This window comes from Podarcis gaigeae, assembly GCF_964106915.1.
Source record: "Podarcis gaigeae genome assembly, chromosome: 4".
In the NCBI taxonomy this organism is placed as follows: domain Eukaryota; kingdom Metazoa; phylum Chordata; class Lepidosauria; order Squamata; family Lacertidae; genus Podarcis; species Podarcis gaigeae.
The window spans coordinates 97,798,546-97,818,892 of NC_139677.1; the positions used below are offsets into that span (position 1 = coordinate 97,798,546).

Below are 20,347 nucleotides of genomic sequence, written 5' to 3' on the forward strand. Positions count from 1 at the left end.
TTTGTTGTTGTTGTTATTTTAAGGGTGACAATATCTCCCTCAATTCTTCCTGTGCAGATTCTCTAAGAAACATTCCTTCTGTCATTCACGGGCCACGTTCCTCCCCGGCTGAGCTGAGTGGCTCCAGTCAGCGGCTCCTGCGAGAACGGAAGTCGTCCGCTCCTTCGCACTCCAGCCAGCCCACCCTTTTCACCTTCGATTCACCCGCCAACCATATCCGGACCACGCTTTCCACCAGTGCCCCCCAAGACTATCTCTTCCTGCACCAGTGTATGAGCAGGAAATCGGAGAATACCAGGTAGGACCAGAATCTCTTGGCTAAAGATTGGTGGTGAGTGGGGAGAGAAATTCAATTTGGTTCACATCAAATATGAATCTCCCTAATTCTCACTTTTCAAAACGGTACGCAAACTGAAACGCAAAGGTCCTTCGAAATTCACGTTTCTCTGAATTTTGCAATGGAGCCAACCACCATTTACAAAAATTCATTTGCCATATTAAAGCGTGCATAGAACTGTATATCATAGTGGAGTTAAGGTACAAGAATGCTTCAGCATTGGGAGAAATACTATGCAACAATATGTGTTTACTGGGCAAAATTGCATATAAAAATGTCTATAATTAGGAGTAAAAAGGTACCCCTGAACATTAAGGGATGCAGGTGGCGCTGTGGGTTAAAACCACAAAGCCTAGGACTTGCCGATCAGAAGGTCAGCGGTTCAAATCCCCGCGGTTCAAATCCCGTTGCTCAGTCCCTGCTCCTGCCAACCTAGCAGTTTGAAAGTATCAAAGTACAAGTAGATAAATAGGTACTGCTCCAGCGGGAAGGTAAACAGCGTTTCCGTGCGCTGCTTTGGTTCGCCAGAAGCGGCTTAGTCATGCTGGCCACATGACCCGGAAGTTGTATGCCGGCTCCCTCGGCCAATAAAGCGAGATGAGCGCTGCAACCCCACAGTCGTCCACGACTGGACCTAATGGTCAGGGGTCCCTTTACCTCTAATCTTGAACATTAGGTCCAGTCGCGGACGACTCTGGGGTTGTGGCGCTCATCTCGCTTTACTGGCCGAGGGAGCCAGCGTTTGTCTGCAGACAGTTTCCAGGTCAAGTGGCCAGCAGAACTAAACCACTTCTGGTGAACCAGAGCAGCGCACGGAAATGCCATTCACCTTCCCGCCGGAGCGGTACCTATTTATCTACTTGCACTTGATGTGCTTTCGAACTGCTAGGTGGGCAGGAGCAGGGACCGAGAAACGGGAGCTCACCCCGTCGTGGGGATTCGAACCGATGACCTTCTGATCAGCAACCCCTACGCTCTGTGGTTTAGGAGAAATTCACACTAAAATTGCTGGTGAATTTTCAGGATGGTTTTAAAACAATAATAATCGCAAACTGATGTGGAAATGTTAGGAGCTGAGCTTCAGACTGGAAAAACGAGAAGCCAAAATTGACTGATTCACGCATTGCATATTCTTTGTTGCCTACAAGCTCAGTTCCTGAGAGCCATTGTTTATTTTTAATAACGTCACACTCTGCCCTTCCAATGAATTTGCAGTGCTCAGGGATGTATAATTTTGTAAAAATGTTTTTTTTAATGGAAAATCTAATAAAAAATATTTATTATAAAAAAAACGAATTTGCAATGCTCAGGATGGCTTAGGGCAATTAAGCACAATGGGTAGTGCCCAGAGTTCTTCCTACTTGGAGGGCAGCCATTACTATCTTAGATCCATTAGTTTCAATGGGACTACTCAGAGCAGGGCAAACATTGGATACAATCCAGTAAAATCAAGCAGCGATAGTAACAGTATGTTCCACTTACGGTATTCCTCACCAGGCATTGCGCCTCGTTGACTCATCCTTTAAAAAGCATTTACAGAAGTAAAAGTCGTTTTGATAATTTGAAGCAGTTTATACCCATGCAGTTAAAAACCAGGAAATAAACCCTTCTTCAAAAACCACTGATCTATAAAACTTTGGGCACAGCCATTTAGCCTTAGTGGCAAGAGATCTGAGAGTAGTCTGAAGCTCAAACGACAAGAGGCATCTGCTGGTCTTTCAACAGAAGACACATCTTACTTTGCAATTGTTCTGCAAAAAAAGCTGTGTTTTGGGGAAAAAAGAGGCCCATCATGCAAAAAATAAATAAATCCTGTAGTTGTTTTATACATAGCTCCACCTACTGGTGATGAAGCAGTATGGCACAAAAGCTGCCTTATACCATGATCTTTTGGTTGAAGCTTTTGTATGAACATGTATCTCCTGGCTCCACATGTTCCCACTCAACCGCTTCGATCCGCAGAACTGGCACCATTGCAGGTGCCAGATAACAACAGTTCCGACACAGGTGGCGCTGTGGGTTAAACCACAGAGCCTAGGACTTGCCGCTCAGAAGGTCGGCAGTTCGAATCCCCGTGATGGGGTGAGCTCCCATTGCTCGGTCCCTGCTCCTGCCAACCTAGCAGATCGAAAGCATGTCAAAATGCAAGTAGATAAATAGGTACCACTCCGGCGGGAAGGTAAACGGCGTTTCCATGCGCTGCTCTGGTTCGCCAGAAGCGGCTTGGTCATGCTGGCCACATGACCCGGAAGCTGTACGCCGGCTCCCTTGGCCAATAAAGCGAGATGAGCGCCGCAACCCCAGAGTCGGCCACGACTGGACCTAATGGTCAGGGGTCCCTTTACCTTTTACTTAGATATACAAAACCACATACCCTTTACAAAGTACCTTTTTATAATATACCATGATAAGACAACTACCTAGCTTTAAAAAGTCAGAAAGAAGAAAAGGAGAGGCCTAAAAATAAGAGAAAGGGGGAGAAAAAGGAAAGACAGGAAAAGCTACTGGAAAAATAGAAAAAGTAAAAGGACTTCCAACTTTCTGTCCTGCAGCTACATACAATATATTGTGATTTATTTTCTTGTTTTACCTTTGGGTGTACCACTTTGATTGTTGTTGGGGTCAAGAGGTGTATAGATTTTATGAAACAAATACAGAAATATGTGCTGCTGCTGTTGTTGTTGTTTAGTCATTTAGTCATGTCCGACTCTTCGTGACCCCATGGACCAGAGCACGCTAGGCACTCCTGTCTTCCACTGCCTCCCTCAGTTTGGTCAAACTCATGCTGGTAGCTTCGAGAACACTGTCCAACCATCCCTTCCTCTGGCGCCCCCTTCTCCTTGTGCCCTCCATCTTTCCCAGCATCAGGGTCTTTTCCAGGGAGTCTTCTCTTCTCATGAGGTGGCCAAAGTCTTGGAGCCTCAGCTTCAGGATCTGTCCTTCCAGTGAGCACTCAGGGCTGATTTCCTTCAGAATGGATCGGTTTGATCTTCTTGCAGTCCATGGGACTCTCAAGAGTCTCCTCCAGCACCAGAATTCAAAAACATCCATTCTTCGGCAATCAGCCTTCTTTATGGTCCAGCTCTCACTTCCATACATTAGCCTTCTTTATTCTAGCAGTGTTATGGCTTTTTGTTTCTGTTGCTCCCCGTTGGTTTGTTATCATTATACTGGTTTCCAGTTTCCCTAGAGGATGAACGCTTCTTGCCATTTCCTTCCCATCAAACCATACTGGAACATACTGGGAACATGATGTGGGAAGGATGAGAGGAAGGGACCCATAAATGGCCCAAAGGACGGTGGGTGACAGCTGGAGAGGTACCAGCCGTGTGAATCAGAATTTCCCAACATGCTTGAATCACAGCTGGATTCTCGGTGAATCCCAGGGCTTTCCTGGGTTCAAGAGAATTTCACCCCTACATCTGTTTTGCATTAATAATTAAAAGTATGCTTCACTTCTGATGGAACTAATGGAAGGTCATTAAAAACCCTTTGTATCCAGCCATTTGGGACCTTTCCACAGCATGGGTTGCATCCAGCAATAGCACTGCATGAGAGGAATAGATGTCTGCATCGGCAGTGGAGCTTCCCCAAACCCTCTACCACCCAACACACCCCAAAACTCTGCTCCAGAGGGTTGGAGGACCTACTAGAGCATTTGGAATTTGCAGGGGATCAGAGAGGAAGGGGAAGTTCCATTGTGCAGCAATGGGATGCGGGTGGCGCTGTGGTCTAAACCACTGAGCCTCTTGGGCTTGCCAATCAGAAGGTCGGCGGTTCAAATCCTGGCGACAGGGCGAGCTCCCATTGCTCTGTCCCAGCTCCTGCCAACCTAGCAGTTCAAAAGCACACCAGTGCAAGTAGATAAATAGGTACCGCTGCGGCAGGAACGTAAACAGAGTTTCCATGCACTCTGGCTTCCGTCACGGTGCCCCATTGTGCCAGAAGCAGTTTAGTCTTGCTGGCCACATGACCCGGAAAGCTGTCTGTGGACAGAGGCCGGCTCCCTTAGCCTGAAAGGCGAGATGAGCACCACGCCCCATAGTTGCCTTTGACTGGACTTAACCATCCAAGGGTCCTTTACCTTTAAATTCTTAAATTTAAATCCCAGCTGATGGGATGACTGAATGAACTTCCCTTGCTCTTTCTCTTAAAATAATAATAATTTAAAATTGTGTGTGTGTTTATTAAGATCTGGTGTGGGTATGTGCACATTGGTGCATTCAAATCTGCGAGGGAGGTTCTCCTGGTGGAGCGGTAGCTATTTGATATTTGCAGTGCCGCAACCCAAGGGACAGCTTTCTTGGTGGTGGCCCCCCCCCCAGTTATAGAACTTCCTCCTTTCTGAGATGCAGCTGGTGCCAGTTATTAAGAGTTTTAGATGCCACCCAAACACTTAGGCGTTTGCTGGGCATAGTGCCTGTTTGCCATTACCCTTTCGATTTTCTGCTTGCTGCAAGTTGCATGGTCCATTTATTTGTAATATTTTATTGTCTCTCTGCTATTTTAATGGCTTATGTAACCTGCTCTGGGATTGTCGTTGCAATGAAGTGTGAGTAATTGTATCCCATAGTACTCATCTTCATTGTTGCCAAGGCTGCAAATTTCCTTTCACAACACTTGTGTGACCCAAGACAATTATTCACCATTTTACAGGCCACTATGTGAAGCTCAGAGCTGTACGTAAGATCACATCACACAGACCAGTTACTGCTACGATCCCACAGTTGGGGTCTGAGAGGTTAGCGTCTCTACACTATAAACCCATTAAAGTTTTATACCAGGCTGTTACAACATTTCTCCAAGAATCGTGAAAATTATAATTTGTTGAGGTACTGAGACTTCTCTGACAAATCCCCACCTATCCCTAAATTAGATTGCATTTTCCAAATGTTAATGGAGTTGGAGAGCTTGCTAAACTGCTATGTGAAGCCCCTCTGCCATGTTACACCTCACTGCAGACATCTTTAATGTGGAGGAAGGTGACTTCCCTCCCTCTGTTGAACGGCTCACCCGGCCTGCTGTTCCGCATGCTGCAGAGCGTGCCGACACATTACATTTCTATTTATATAGGAAGATATTTGTTGTTGTTTAGTCATTTAGTCATGTCCGACTCTTTGTGACCCCATGGACCAGAGCATGCCAGGCATTCCTGTCTTCCACTGCCTCCCGCAGTTTGGTCAAACTCATGTTCGTAGCACTCAGGGCTGATTTCCTTCAGAATGGAGAGGTTTGATCTTCTTGCAGTCCATGGGACTCTCAAGAGTCTCCTCCAGCACCAGAATTCAAAAGCATCCATTCTTCGGCGATCAGCCTTCTTTATGGTCCAGCTCTCACTTCCGTACATCACTACTGCTTTACTATATCTACTATATAGCTTTAACTATATGGACCTTTGTTGACATGGTGATGCCTCTGCTTTTTAAGATGCTGTCTAGGTTTGTCATTGCTTTCCTCCCAAGAAGCAGGTGTCTTTTAATTTCACAACTGCTGTCACCATAGGCAGGGCCCAGTGTGAATCTCTGCCTCACGGCTTCTCTCCCACTTTACGTTTTAGGAGTGCTAGTTTCTCTCAAGCCACAAGATCCTCGTTCTTCATGAGAAGCGACCCATCTGTCCAGAAGCTGTCTCAGGGGAACGGGCACTGTGTCAACGGGGTGGGCGGGCAAGTCCACGGCTTCTACAGCCTGCCCAAGCCAAGCCGGCACAACTCGGAGCTCAGGGACAGTGCCTACGACCTTCCGAGGAGTTTTGGGTGCTACACGCACACCAAATCCAGCCTCACGGGTTCCGAAACGGATAGCGAGGAGGTGTACACCTTCAAAACCCCCAACAACACCCTTTGCAAGGACTTTGGGGAGCTGTCCACTGACTCATACGACGTCCCGGGCACCCCTCTGTCCATTTATCAGATTCCAAGGACATTCACGCTGGACAAGAACCACAACACCCTGGGGGTAGCCTCCAACGAAACGCCCGCCACTCCCCCACCTAGGCCGCCTAAACCAGGGCAGGCGGAGACACGGTGGGGCAGCCCTCAGCAACGCCTGCTGGACAGCGAAGGCCTAGCCGTGGGCTCAGTTGCTGCTACCATTCCCAGAAGGAATACGCTGCCTGCCATGGAGAACTGCCGGCTGCATCGAGGTGCGTATTGGGGCTGTTTGCACTGGATGACTATACAGTGGTACCTCGGGTTACATACGCTTCAGGTTACAGACTCCGCTAACCCAGAAATAGTACCTCGGGTTAAGAACTTTGCTTCAGGATGAGAACAGAAATCATGTGGCGGCAGCGGGAGGCCCCATCAGCTAAAGTGGTGCTTCAGGTTAAGAACAGTTTCAAGTTAAGAACGGACCTCCAGAATGAATTAAGTACTTAACCCGAGGTACCACTGTAGGTGGCTATACTGCTATGACTGCCAGCGGTTCTCCAAGGCTTTGGGCAGGAGCTGGAGTTCCTGGGCTGTTAGGGGAGGGGCAGTGCCTCCGATGGGGGACATGTCATGCTCCTTCAGGGGTAGCTTGTCCACCTTTGGTCCCCACCTTGCAATCAGCTCCTAGAAGCTGCCAGCATGAGACAGTGGCCGCACCCCGGGAAACAGCTTCCACTGACCGACTAAAACAGCTGAGGGCAACCAATGATTATCCAACCCTCAGTGAGTGTCAGGGGCTGGACTGAGGAGGACTGGTGGGAGCTGCCGCCCCCTCTCCTGAACCTTCCCAAGGGCAGGAGGACAGTATTGATTTAGAACAGTGGTTTGCAGAAGGGCATAGTTCAGGGGGGAAAGCTGGGAAATACTGGGTGAGGAACAGCAAGAAAAGGAAACTGTGATGGCCTGGGATTCGGGCTCGGACTCAGAACCAGAGGAGTCTCAGTCTGCACCGGATCCTTTGCCTCAGGCATCATCTGAACCAAGTCTGGGGCCTGATCCTGAAGAGTCCCAGTCTGCACAGATTCCCCTGCAACAAACACCAGCTGGGCCGAGTCAGGGGCCTGAGCCTGCCCTGGCTCCAGATGTGGGGATGACCTTGTGGCCTTCAGCTGGGCCATCACTTACAGCTGCTCCACTACCGGTTGGGTCAGGGGAGGCTGAGGTGGCCTCTGGGTCTAGTAACCCACTGACATCTCCCAAGCTGCAGAGACTGAGTTCTGAGAGAAGGAGAGACCTGAGTACTCGCAGGAGGAGTGATTGCCTTCGGGCGAAACAGGGAGGTAAGTCTCCGGGGGGGTCAGGACCGGCCACTACCTTGACAAAGATAAAAGGTTGTCAGAACCTGCCCCAGGTTGCGGGAGCAACATTGCTGTATGCTAGATCCTGTCCTTGCCTGGTTTCCTGCCTCATGTCCTGCCTTGGCCCTGTCAGACTGACTCCCAGCGGAACCTCCAGATTCTGATCCGGTCCTGGACCACTTTTCATAGGTTACCCCCGGGCCCAGCACAGAAACACTAGGAGACAGCTGGCAGATTCAGTGTCCTTGGAGATCATTCCTGACCCCCCCCCCCTTTCGCCTAAGACTAGACAGGCTTGGAAAGTGATAGAACAGAGGGCACAGGGGCAACCAGCTCAGATTACGTGGCATAAATTAGTAGGGACAGTGGATGTGAGCCTTTACTGGGAACAATGCCATTTCTAGAGAGAGATATACATTGCTTTGTCTCTCGCTGTGATTATTATTAAAGAAACTAACTGGTAAGAACGCTCCTTTTGTTTGATTTGCTTGTTCACTACCACAGAGGGAGGGATCCGATTCTTTGTACCCTGACCCTGAGTTGGGGACTTGCCCTGCATGCCAAGACAGGCTCTGGTGGCTTAAACAGATGAGACCAAGAGTGAGTCCAAAGGCCAAGAAGGTGATTTCTGCATATGCTGTAAAGGGAAGTGAGGGGCATTTGAGTCTCATCCACTTGGGAAGGTAGCCCATCTAGGAGAGGGAAAACTCTGGTCCTAAACCTCCACTGCCTTGAGGGACATCTTCTGGAGAAGAAAAGGCTAAGGAGTAAACGCTCCACAAATCCAAAGTTGAGTCTCTAAGATGGTTGGGTGGTACCTTGTACGCCTCCTTCCAGCAACTCCTGCAGCCTAGCTGGTGTCAGACGTCTTGCTCAGCTTTCCTTTGGACCATCGCATCAAGGCTGAGAGTGGGGTCTTGTCTTCTGGGCAGCCCAGGACCTCCCTACACACTGCCCAGGCCTGCGCCCCAGAGAGGTCACTTGAGTGCTGCAGATGCAGCCATTTCCCTTCACCCCCGGAGGCACACTCCATTGTCTCTAGAGACAGACGGATGCCAACAATACATGGACACAACACTCTTCCATCTCCATCACTCAGAAATAGAGTTCCTGTTCCAGAAGGACCTTAATGTAAAAAAAAAAAACAGAGGCGGGACAAATTTCCTCCCAGTTCTGGGGCCTGTCCGGCTCTACTGTTAGACAGCGTGGGGCAAGAAGTGGTGGTGGCATGTTAAAGGAAAGAGCTGTATCTGTTGCGTGACCTGCATTAGTCAGTTCCCCTGAGGGTGTAGATAATGTACAACTTCATCCAACTCTCATAAAATCTGCACTCTAGGAATTTTGGCTTTTGTTTGTTCTCTATCTAAAAGGAATTTGGAGAACCCACTCAGTTGATCCTCTTAATAACCTTTTTTTTTACTGCTTGTTCACTGTGGTTTCGATGTCACTGATTTCAGCTTCGTCTTGTGAAACCTATGAATATCCTCAGCACAGCAGCAGCAGTGCAGTTCAGTCGACAGAGTCTGTGAATGCTGGATTCAACTCATATCTGGTAAGCTACGGGTGCTCAGTTAGCTGGTGTCCTAAGGACTAGCAACTTGAGGTTTTCTATGCATACACACATATATACCCCGAGATCATCTTCTGAGGCCCTCCTTCATGTACCCCCTCCTCAAGAGGTTCGGAGGGTGGCAACAGGAAAACGGGGCCTTCTCTGCAGTGGCTCCCTGTCTGTGGAATGCTCTCCCCAGGGAAGTTCACCTGGCGCCTTCATTATACACCTTTAGGCGCCAGGCAAAAACGTTTCTTTTTACCCAAGCCTTTGGTTGTTCCGGTTTACATCCTATGCCCTTTTAAAATGTGGTGTTTTTTGTGGGAGGGGCTATTGGGTTGCTGTTTTTATTTTTATTATTGTGCTTTTATGTCTTGATTTTGTTCTTTCCACCACCTAGAGACTCCCAGGTATAGGGCGGTATATAAATTCAATATATAAATAATATAAAATCTCTGCTTCTCAGAAAGCTGCCTTGCAAAAAATTCCAAAAACCTAGACCATGGGTAGGCAAACTAAGGCCCAGAGGCCAGTTCCAGCCAATTTGCCTTCTAAATCCGGCCCGTGGACGGTCCAGGAATCAGCGTGTTTTTGCATGAGTAGAATGCGTCCTTTTATTTAAAATGCATCTACAGTGGTACATCGGGTTACATACGCTCCAGTTTACATACGCTTCACGTTACAGACTCCGCTAACCCAGAAATAGTACCTCAGGTTAAGAACTTTGCTTCAGGATGAGAACAGAAATTGTGCTCCGGCAGCCCGGCGGCAGCAGGAGGCCCCATTAGCTAAAGTGGTGCTTCAGGTTAAGAACAGTTTCAGGTTAAGAACGGACCTCCGGAACGTGTTAAGTACTTAACCCGAGGTACCACTGTACTGGGTTATTTGTCAGGCCTGCCTGGTGTTTTTACATGAGTAGAATGTGTGCCTTTATTTAAAATGCATCTCTGGGTTATTTGTGGGGCATAGGAGTTTGTTCATTATTTTTTTCAAAATATAGTCCGGCCCCCCACAAGGTCTGAGGGACAGCGGACCGGCCCCCTGCTGAAAAAGTTTGCTGACCCCTGACCTAGAACCTGAATTTTTCCTCTTTGCCGCCTTTCCTCACCAACTCCGCTCCCATTCATGGGTCACCACCTTCTTTCTCCCTTCCCCAGCAAAACAAGGCGACGGTGGCTCGCTCTCACAGCGCGGACTCGGAAGACAACTATGTCCCCATGAACCCAGGCTCTTCGGTCCTGGTCAGCACGGAGAGGTCGAACGACAACTCCCAGCACCTCTACATCCCCATGAGCCCTGGGCCTCAGCACCTGGACTTGATGGGCATGTCCTCCTCTACCTTCCCGGTTCACAAAGGTAGCAGCAGTTCTCAGCTCCACAGGAGGATGAGCGAAATCCAGCCCCCGCCCGTCAACCGCAACCTCAAGCCAGACCGCAAAGGTAAGCTCTGCTCCCCTCCAAACTGCCCGTGGCAGACAAGATGAAATTATACAATTGAATATAAATATATATATATTTTTAAAAAATAATATTTATTACTTTTAAACCTTACAAAAAAGAAAAGAAAAAGAAGAAGAAGCAAAAGAAAGAAAAAACAATACAATACAATATATAAACAGTACACAACGCAACATTAACACATTAGACTAAACAAAACAGAGCAAAAACAATTTAAAAACATACATCATTCCATTTCAATGCCTTATCTTTCATTCCCTTGTTTCATCGACCTCCTCTCACCTCCCTTTTCGTATTCCACTTCTATTAATTGCTTCAGCAATTCCTTTCCATCTTTCTCTATTTTCTGTCATGACAGAAAATGACAGACAATTGAATATAAATATAGACAGGAAACGGCTATGTATTGTGCGTACTTATCTACTTTAAAAAAAATTCACCTATGATTTTTTTTCTTTTACTTCTTTCTTTTTTCTTTGTTCTTTTTTCTGATATCTTATCTTTCATTTCACTGCTTTATTGTGAATAGCATTTTATAGAGGGGTAAAGGGACCCCTCACCATGAGGTCCAGTCGTGGCCGACTCTGGGGTTGCAGCGCTCATCTCGCTTTATTGGCTGAGGGAGCCGGCGTACAGCTTCCGGGTCAGCTAGGCTGCAGGAGTTGCTTGAAACTGCGTTTAGTGGCTAATATCCGCACGTCAGGAGGCTGCCAGTCTCTGCCATAAGAACCTAAGAAGAACCTTCTAGATGAGGCCAACAGCTAGTCCAGCATCCTGTTCTCACAGTGGCCGACCAGTTGCCTGCCAAATTCCTGTTTTTTCAATCAGTCCTGTCAGATGCCGGTGGTGGTTGCTTGTGAGTAAGCAGGCAAGACTCCGACCTGTCTTTTACAGGTTTTGTTGGCGCAAACTATTTTTGTTGTTGTTTAGTCATTTAGTCGAGTCCGACTCTTTGTGACCCCCTGGACCAGAGCACGCCAGGCACTCCTGTCTTCCACTGCCTCCCACAGTTTGGTCAAACTCATGCTGGTAGCTTCGAGAACACTGTCCCACCATCTCGTCCTCTGCCGTCCCCTTCTCCTTGTGCCCTCCATCTTTCCCAACATCAGGGTCTTTTCCAGGGAGTCTTCTCTTCTCATGAGGTGGCCAAAATCTTGGAGCCTCAGCTTCAGGATCTGTCCTTCCAGTGAGCACTCAGGCCTGATTTCCTTAAGAATGGAGAGGTTTGATCTTCTTGCAGTCCATGGGACTCTCAAGAGTCTCCTCCAGCACCAGAATTTAAAAGCAGACTATTTACAGTGCAGAAACTCAAAGTTCATGTCCTTCTTGCAGAATCTGGGAGTGGCCCCTTCCGGCTTCTGCCCCAACAGAAAAGCTTCGGTACCCCAAGGCTCCGCCTCCCTTCCTTACGTTTCACCCCTCTGCGCAGGCTGGGCAACGGAAGGGGCATGCATCCCTCCTGGCCAGCCTGGCTATGTGAGGCGCTGGGGCTCTCAGCAGCATCCTCAAGCTCCTCCCCCACTTGGCTGGTCCCTCCTCTATCTCCTTCACTGGAGGTGTGGCTTTCACCACCGCTGGAGGAGGACCTGCTCCTCAGGATTTTTGGAAGCACTCTGTATCCCCATGGCCCCCCTGCCTCCCTCCCCTGTTCCGATGGCAGTCCCCTGAAAAGTCCATTCAATCAAGTGCCCATTAAATGATTAAAGGTAAAGGTACCCCTGCCCGTATGGGCCAGTCTTGACAGACTCTAGGGTTGTGCGCTCATCTCACTCTAGAGGCCGGGAGCCAGCGCTGTCCGCAGACACTTCCGGGTCACATGGCCAGCGTGACAAGCTGCATCTGGCGAGCCAGAGCAGCACACGGAACGCCGTTTACCTTCCCGCTGGTAAGCGGTCCCTATTTATCTACTTGCACCCGGGGGTGCTTTCGAACTGCTAGGTTGGCAGGCGCTGGGACTGGACGACGGGAGCGCACCCCGCCGCGGGGATTCGAACCGCCGACCATGCGATCGACAAGTCCTAGGCGCTGAGGTTTTACCCACAGCGCCACCTGCGTCCCATTAAATGATTGCTCAGGCCTTACTCAGATCTCTTTCCGCTCCAGCAAAGCCAACGCCTCTGGACTTGAGGAACAACACCGTTATCGATGAGCTTCCCTTCAAATCGCCGGTCACCAAATCCTGGTCCAGGCCTGGGTGAGTAAGGGACCCTTTGCTCTCAAAGCGACCAGCCTCCTTAAGTGAAGACCTTGCCCATGAAACAGGGCAAGGGCTCTCCATGGGGTCAACAGAGGGTTGAAGAAGGGCTTATTCACACATCCGTTCTCACCCTCCTCTTTCCCCCGGGAAAACTCGCAGTTTTAGCACTCAATCGGAACAAACAGTAATTGAGTTCTCCGTGGATTGCCGTTTGTTCCGATTTAGCACCAAAGAGCAAGTTTTCCCGGGGAAAGCTGTTGGGGCATGCACAGAGTCCCCATTCAACACGCCAGCAGATTGTGCAAATAGGGGTGTTATGTACTGAGTTGAATAGGATCCAGAATGCAGCAGTCTGATTGGTCCTAGAACAATAGGATCCAGAATGCAGCAGTCTGATTGGTCCTAGAACAATAGGATCCAGAATGCAGCAGTCTGATTGGTCCACAGGAGCCACCCAATCCAGCTCCAGGTGGAAGTGAATCCGCAACCTGATTGGCCTACAGGAGAATTCCGGAATTAGCCAATCACGTGGGGCCCATTGTGTAAATAATGTATATAAAGCAGACATTCTGGGGGAGCCTCCATTCCTCCTCACCACTATGAGCTGAATAAAGAGCATGAAATCCACTCTCAACTCCGAGTATATTTCTGGGGGGGGGGGGGACGGGGACAGGATGTGTAAGGGACCTTGCCTAGCCCAACTCATCTTCTCAACTCTCATTGCAGCCAGACCTTCAACTCCAACTTTTCCCAATACTGTCGTCCCATCTCCACCCAGAGCATCACCAGCACAGACTCCGGGGACAGCGAAGAGAATTACGTGGCCATGGTAAGTCCCTGCAGAATCCATCTCTTAGTACAACCCAACTTCTCTCTCCATACTCCGTCTTCCTCCCTTGTCCTTAGTGGTCCCAACCCCAGCTCACATTTTAGCAGAGGGTGAGCAGCATTGGAACCCCTGGTGGCTTAGTCGTTTAGTCGTGTCCGACTCTTTGTGACCCCATAGACCAGAGCACGCCAGGCACTCCTGTCTTCCACTGCCTCCCGCAGTTTGGTCAAACTCATGCTGGTAGCTTCGAGAACACTGTCCCACCATCTCGTCCTCTGTCGTCCCCTTCTCCTTGTGCCCTCCATCTTTCCCAACATCAGGGTCTTTTCCAGGGAGTCTTCTCTTCTCATGAGTCTCAGCTTCAGGATCTGTCCTTCCAGTGAGCACTCAGGGCTGATTTCCTTCAGAATGGAGAGGTTTGATCTTCTTGCAGTCCATGGGACTCTCAAGAGTCTCCTCCAGCACCAGAATTCAAAAGCATCAATTATTCGGCTATCAGCCTTCTTTATGGTCCAGCTCTCACTTCCATACATCACTGCTGGGAAAACCATAGCTTTCACTACATGGACCTTTGTTGGCAAGGTGATGTCTCTGCAAGCCACTCCAGCATCCCTGCCAAGAAAACTCCATGGACAAAGACAACAGGCCTGCCATCTTAATTTACCCAAAATGCAATGCCTGGCCTCAGCACAGTAAGCTGCCCTGTACTGAGAGAGACCATTGGGGCCCATCCAGTGTAGTATTGCCTACACGGACTGGCAGCAACTCTCGGCGATTTTAGAGAGGGCTCTCTTCCAGCCCTGCCTGCGATTGACCCTGGGACTTTATGCATGCAAAGCAGGTGCTCTTCCATTCCTTCTCTATAGATTTAGAGCTTTGGTCTAGGTTTTATAGCTCTATAGGCCGGGGCATTGCATTTTGGGTAAATTAAGACAGACGACCACCACTGAGAATGTGTGATGGGCTAGGCTGGATTGAAGGATTGGGAAATGAAATCTCAGGGACATCAGCTCCTAACGGAAGAGGAGGGAGGATTTTTTCTGCCACCCACCCTGCTTCCAGTGTTTCCAGAAGCAGAGAGACAGGCAGATACAGAAACTGCACAGTTGAGAGAGGAACTACCTTGTTATGAGATAGTAGCTAAGCAACCAGAAGGAGGGAGCAGCTGGGCAATACATCAATCGAGAGTGGGGGGCGGGGTCCGAGCATGTCAGAGAACAAAGGAGATGCAGGGGAGGGGGGACCTCCTGTTGGTGCAGTAATAATAATAATAATAATAATAATAATAATAATAATAATAATAATAATTTATTTATACCCTGCCCATCTGGCTGGGTTTCCCCAGCCACTCTGGGCGGCTTCCAACAAAACACTAAAATACAATAACCTAATAAACATTAAAAGCTTCCCTAAACAGGGCTGCCTTCAGATGTCTTCTAAAAGTCTGGTAGTTGTTCTTCTCTTTGACATCTGGTGGGAGGGCATTCCACAGGGTGCGTGCCACTACCGAGAAGGCCCTCTGCCTGGTTCCCTGTAACCTCACTTCTCGCAGCGAGGGAACCGGCAGAAGGCCCTCAGAGCTGGACCTCAGTGTCTGGGCAGAATGATGGAGGTGGAGACGCTCCTTCAGGTATACTGGACCGAGGCCGTTTAGGGCTTTCAAGATCAGCACCAACACTTCTTGCTGTGAAAGTTGGGGGGGGTCAGAGCGAGCAACTGATACCCTCGCGAAGGGTTGTGTGTTTGTACTTGCTGTAATAAAAGGACCATAAATCTACCAAATGCTTGTTAATTCTTCAAAACAAAAAAATTCCTTCCAGTGTTTTGACTATGGCAGGCCAACACGGCTACCTATCTGTACTTGTTAATTCTTATCGGTGAGCTACAAGAAGGGAGAGGGGAACTCCCGTACTTGACAGAATGGGGCTCCCATCTAGAAACCGCACTACTTCTCATCCAGCAGGAAGGACAATGGTTGGTGAGATGGCTGGGTCATGTCTGCGAGGGGCCCTTCTGAGACCCTGGGGCCCTTGACTAATGCCTGGCCTAACCAACCACTGACACCGAGTCTGAGGCCACCAGCCGGCCACTCAGCTTAGTTGGGAAAACTATAGTCTGTACATAAGCCGTATATGTTAATGCAGGCAGCTCAAGCTGTCCCCGCTTTGATGGAAGTCGGGGAATGAACCACAAAGCTTTCGGTGTGAGCCAGAGTTGTGGTTTCTTTCTTCAAACCAAACCATGAGCAGGAGTCCAAGAACAGACCTTGGCTTCCGACTGTGGTTTCTTTTTCACTTGTTCCTTCACTTGTCTTTTCCAGCAAAACCCTGTCTCTGCCTCGCCCATCCCCAGCGGCACAAGCAGCCCAGCCACGAAAAAGAGCACAGGAAATGTTGATTACCTGGCTCTGGACTTCCAGCCGAGCTCACCTGGCCCTCACAGAAAGGTATAGCCCAAAGACTTTGCATTAATCAGATGGGGTGCAAACAAGGAATGTTCTGTCCCATTCAAGCAGCGCACTTTCTGCTAGCCCTGGTGATTATCTAATATTTATTAGATGGATTCCCCCTAAATTGATTTCTGAACTTTGAATTTTATTGTTATTCATGTTTTTATACTGTATTTTATGCTGCTTTTACAATTAAGTGTTTTAAATTTGTTGTTAGCTGCCCTGAGCCTGGTTTTTGAACCGGGAAGGGCGAGGTATAAATATTATTATTATTATTATTATTATTATTATTATTATTATTATAGCACCCTCTGAACTATACATGGCTTGTGTATCATCATCATCATCATTATTATCATTATTATTATTATCATCATCATCGTTATTTCAATTAGTATACTACGCTATACCCGCAGGTCTCAGGGCAGTTCACAATGTAAAATCACAATATAAAAACACAAAACACATAATAAAAATAAAATAACAATAGCAACCCAATAATGGCCCCACAACACATTTTAAAAGGACATTGGATGTCTGTCAGCCAAAGGCCTGGTTAAAGAGGAATGTGTACAAGAGACACAACTGCTGCTCCACCGCGTTTTGCCTCTTGGCACACCCACCACCTAGTATATGGTCCCCAAAAGGTTTTGTATAAGGGAATGTGGCCCCCAGGCTGAAAAGGATTCCCTTCTCTCTCCACCCCCTGCCACCCACTCTGTTTTGGGGTAGATGTGTAACCACGTTCAACTGTTTTGTGCTTCCTTGTGGTGGAGCCAGTATGGTGTAGTAGTTAAGAGCAGTAGACTTGTAATCTGGTGAACCTGGTTCGCGTCCCCGCTCCTCCACATGCAGCTGCTGGGTGACCTTGGGCCAGTCACACTTCTCTGAAGTCTCTCAGCCCCACTCACCTCACAGAGTGTTTGTTGTGGGGGAGGAAGGGAAAGGAGAATGTTAGCCACTTTGAGACTCCTTCGGGTAGTGATAAAGCGGGATATCAAATCCAAACTCTTCTTTTTCCTTCTTCCCTGTCACCAGCCCTCCACATCCTCGGTTGCCTCAGACGAGAAGGTCGACTACGTACAAGTCGACAAGGAGAAGACGCAAGCTTTGCAAAGCACCATGCAGGAGTGGACAGACGTCCGGCAGTCTTCGGAGCCCAACAAGTCGGTGAAGTAATAGCCGGCAGAGGTACACCAGGATAAAGAGAAAGAGAGAGGAAAAAGAGAGAGAGAGCCTTCCAGAAGGGCAAAGACTAAATAGTTATGCCCATCAAGGCGCTGGGCCCACCGGCCGTCGTTCAGCAAGGACTGCTAGCGCCAGGGTCGACTAAGAAAGCAAAGTTCACTTCAGGGGGGAGAACATGGCTTGATAACTGCTTGCCAGTGCTAAAGGATGCCAGAGCTCCTGGTGGATAAGTTATCTGCAGAATTCAACATAGCAATACTGGGAATCTTGACGCACTGCATGCTTTCAGTCGTCACCAGACCCGCCTTGTATCCACTGTTTTCTCCTCTTCTTCAAAGTACACCTGCCGCGAGCCAAACTGGTGCCAGTATGGCAGAATCCTGGGCTTCTGCTGGGATCTTGTGTCTCCCTTTTGCCTCCCTCTTCCGTCTCCTGATCCCTACAGAAAAGAAAGTGGCCAGGCGTCAGCTCTAATCATGTTCGATTTTCAGCAAAGCCTGTGGAAGCGCTGGTTTTGGTTTACCTTGCAGATTACAGGCATCCTTGTCCTCAGAGCACTTAGGAGAGCTTTTCTTGTGAGGATGGTGGGTGTAAGGAAACGACCACTGCTCCTTGGCATATATCAGTTTCTTGAAAAAGTGTGTTGGTTCCCTTCCGAGATTCCCCTTTGCAAATCTTAATGTCGAATCTTTTCTGAATTCTTGCATATTGTTGAACATTCGCGGAATATTTGATATCTGTATCTGATATCCTGTAATGTTTGAGTTCAGCCTTTGATGTTTGACAAGTGTTTGATAGCTGGTGTGCCGTTGTGCTTAGTAGGTGAGTGAGTTTGATGTCTGGCAGCTCATGAGATGCGTAGTTGAGACCGTCAGACGAGTCCTGTCAGGTTGTGCTAAAGGTCTATCCAGTCTGACGTTCCATTTCCAGGAATAGCCACTGTTCATTTCCAATGCTTGCCAATAAATCCAGCGCACTCAAAACTCGTTAGAACTTTTTGCGTTTTCAAAACGAAAATTCAGACGTTGGCAAAAGGTTGAATATTTACAAATATTCAGCTGTCATGGGTTTGAATTTGCCCATTGCCTTGATGCTTAGTGCAAAACACACTAAAAAAAAGAACCCATTTCACCAGATGTCAGCAAAATTGCCCTGTTAGATTTGAACCCTGTCTCACGGTAATCCTCCAGATTCCTAGTCTTGTCTGGATAATGGCAAAGGTGGATGCGCCACTGAATAGCAGCTGAACGTGGGTTGAAACTCTGTGTCATTGTGGCTACGAATTAAGTGATGCCCTCAACCCGTAGCCTCAACATGTCTTACTAGTTGCTCCTTGTCACATGAGAGCCACAATCACTGGCCAGTTGTCCCTCCAGAAGATCCCATTAGCACAGAGGACTAGAAAAAAAAGGAAGCTGTTACAGGAAGCCATCACAGCAGTGGGTCTGCCAGATGGGATGCCATGGAAATGATGCCTTTTGTGACAGGTTTCTGCCACTTTATGGAGAGAATTCTCCTATCTGCATGCTGTAAGAACTTCGACCTCTTCCCCATCTAATGGCATGAAGTCAAGGACCCTGGAAAAAGTCAGGGTGGGGGACATTAAGAAGCCCCTGCCTAAAATTGTCCAGGGTGATCAGTCAGAGAAAGGAATAACATCTTGGTCCAGGCTAGTTGATTAAAAGGTGTAGCCCGTTTTGTAGGGCCACGAAAACAACCCCACTAACTTGCTTGCTGCACCAGGGTGAGCGCAGATTGCTGTGGAAGGAGTAGCAGAGTTAATTTGTAAGGACACCAGGAGGACAGAGTTCAGGTTGAGAATGAAGAGGCCAGGCCCCAAACAGAATAATAGGATCGTAGAGTTAGAAGGGACCCTGGGGATTATCTAGTCCAGGCATAGGCAAACTCGGCCCTCCAGATGTTTTGGGACTACAACTCCCATCATCCCTAGCTAACAGGACCAGTGGTCAGGGATGATGGGAATTGTAGTCCCAAAACATCTGGAGGGCCGAGTTTGCCTATGCCTGATCTAGTCTAATTCCCTGCAATGCAGGAATACACCGCTGTCCTTGGCATGATCTGCACCATGCTCTGACCGACTGCTCTAGAATAGCAAGAATCTAGTTCTTTTACCCTTCTAGAATATCCATGTGTCTTTTCGTGTAGCTGAGAGATTCCTTTTGGATCTAATACTGGACCATCAGCAGACACCCCTCCCTTCCCCGCAAAAAATGACAACTTTAAAAGCACTTCTGGGAGTCCCTGCGTGATGTGGTGAGTGCATGGAGAGCTCAGTATATGAAGCTGCCTTATGCCGAGTCCATTATTACCGACTCAGACTGGCAGCATCCCTCCAGAGTCTCAGTTAGAAAGAAGGATCTTTTCCTGTTACCTGAAACCTTATCCATCTAACTGGAAATGCTGGAGATTAAACCATCTGCATACAACTCATTGGCTCTACTAATAAATAATAATAATGATTTTTTTTATTTATACCCCGCCCTTCCCAGGTCAGAAAACCGGGCTCAGGGTGGCTAACAACAAATTTAAAACACTTAATTGATGCAACAAAAAACAGAATAAAATACAGTATAAAATGTGAATAACAATAAATTCAGAATTCAAAAATCAATTTTGGGGGGGAAATCCATCCAATAAACATTAGATGATCAACAGGGCTAGCTGGCTAAATTAGTCCTTAGCTGTGGGATCCCAGAGCGGGTAATCTTCATAAAAAGGGGAGGGGGAGGGAAGGAAGGGGAATAAAAGATCAGGCTGAATTCAAATTAAAGGCCAGGCAGAATGGTTCTGTCTTACAGGCCCTGCGGAAGGAAGTTAAATCCTGCAGAGCCCTGGTCTCATGGGACAGAGCATTCCACCAGGTCGGAGCCATCACTGAGAAGGCCCTGGCCCTGGTAGAGGATAATCCTTAGGGCCTGGGACCTCTAAACTATGATTATTCGTGGACCTTAAGGTCCTCTGCGGGGCAGACCCGGAGAGGCGGTCCTGTAAATACTGCTAAGCTATAGCCTAAAACAGGGTGCTGTGAATGGTGGTCAGGGGTGCTGCAGGCCCTCTCACATCTCTGCCTCCCAAACAGCTGTTGG

The 20,347-nt window shown here is 48.2% G+C and overlaps 1 protein-coding gene across 1 annotated transcript in view; it reads left to right on the forward strand.

Moving 5' to 3' along the window:
• GAB2 (GRB2 associated binding protein 2) overlaps positions 1–19,721 on the forward strand; it is a 146,729-nt gene extending 127,008 nt beyond the window's left edge. Inside the window, exons 3-10 of the mRNA XM_083736685.1 lie at positions 58–298; positions 5,895–6,481; positions 9,025–9,119; positions 10,277–10,559; positions 12,681–12,771; positions 13,501–13,603; positions 15,924–16,049; positions 17,091–19,721. Of these exons, the coding sequence (XP_083592811.1) occupies positions 58–298; positions 5,895–6,481; positions 9,025–9,119; positions 10,277–10,559; positions 12,681–12,771; positions 13,501–13,603; positions 15,924–16,049; positions 17,091–17,231 (1,667 nt within the window). The 3' untranslated portion in view covers positions 17,232–19,721. The remainder of the gene's footprint in view (positions 1–57; positions 299–5,894; positions 6,482–9,024; positions 9,120–10,276; positions 10,560–12,680; positions 12,772–13,500; positions 13,604–15,923; positions 16,050–17,090) is intronic.
• The last annotated feature ends 626 nt before the right edge of the window (positions 19,722–20,347 follow it).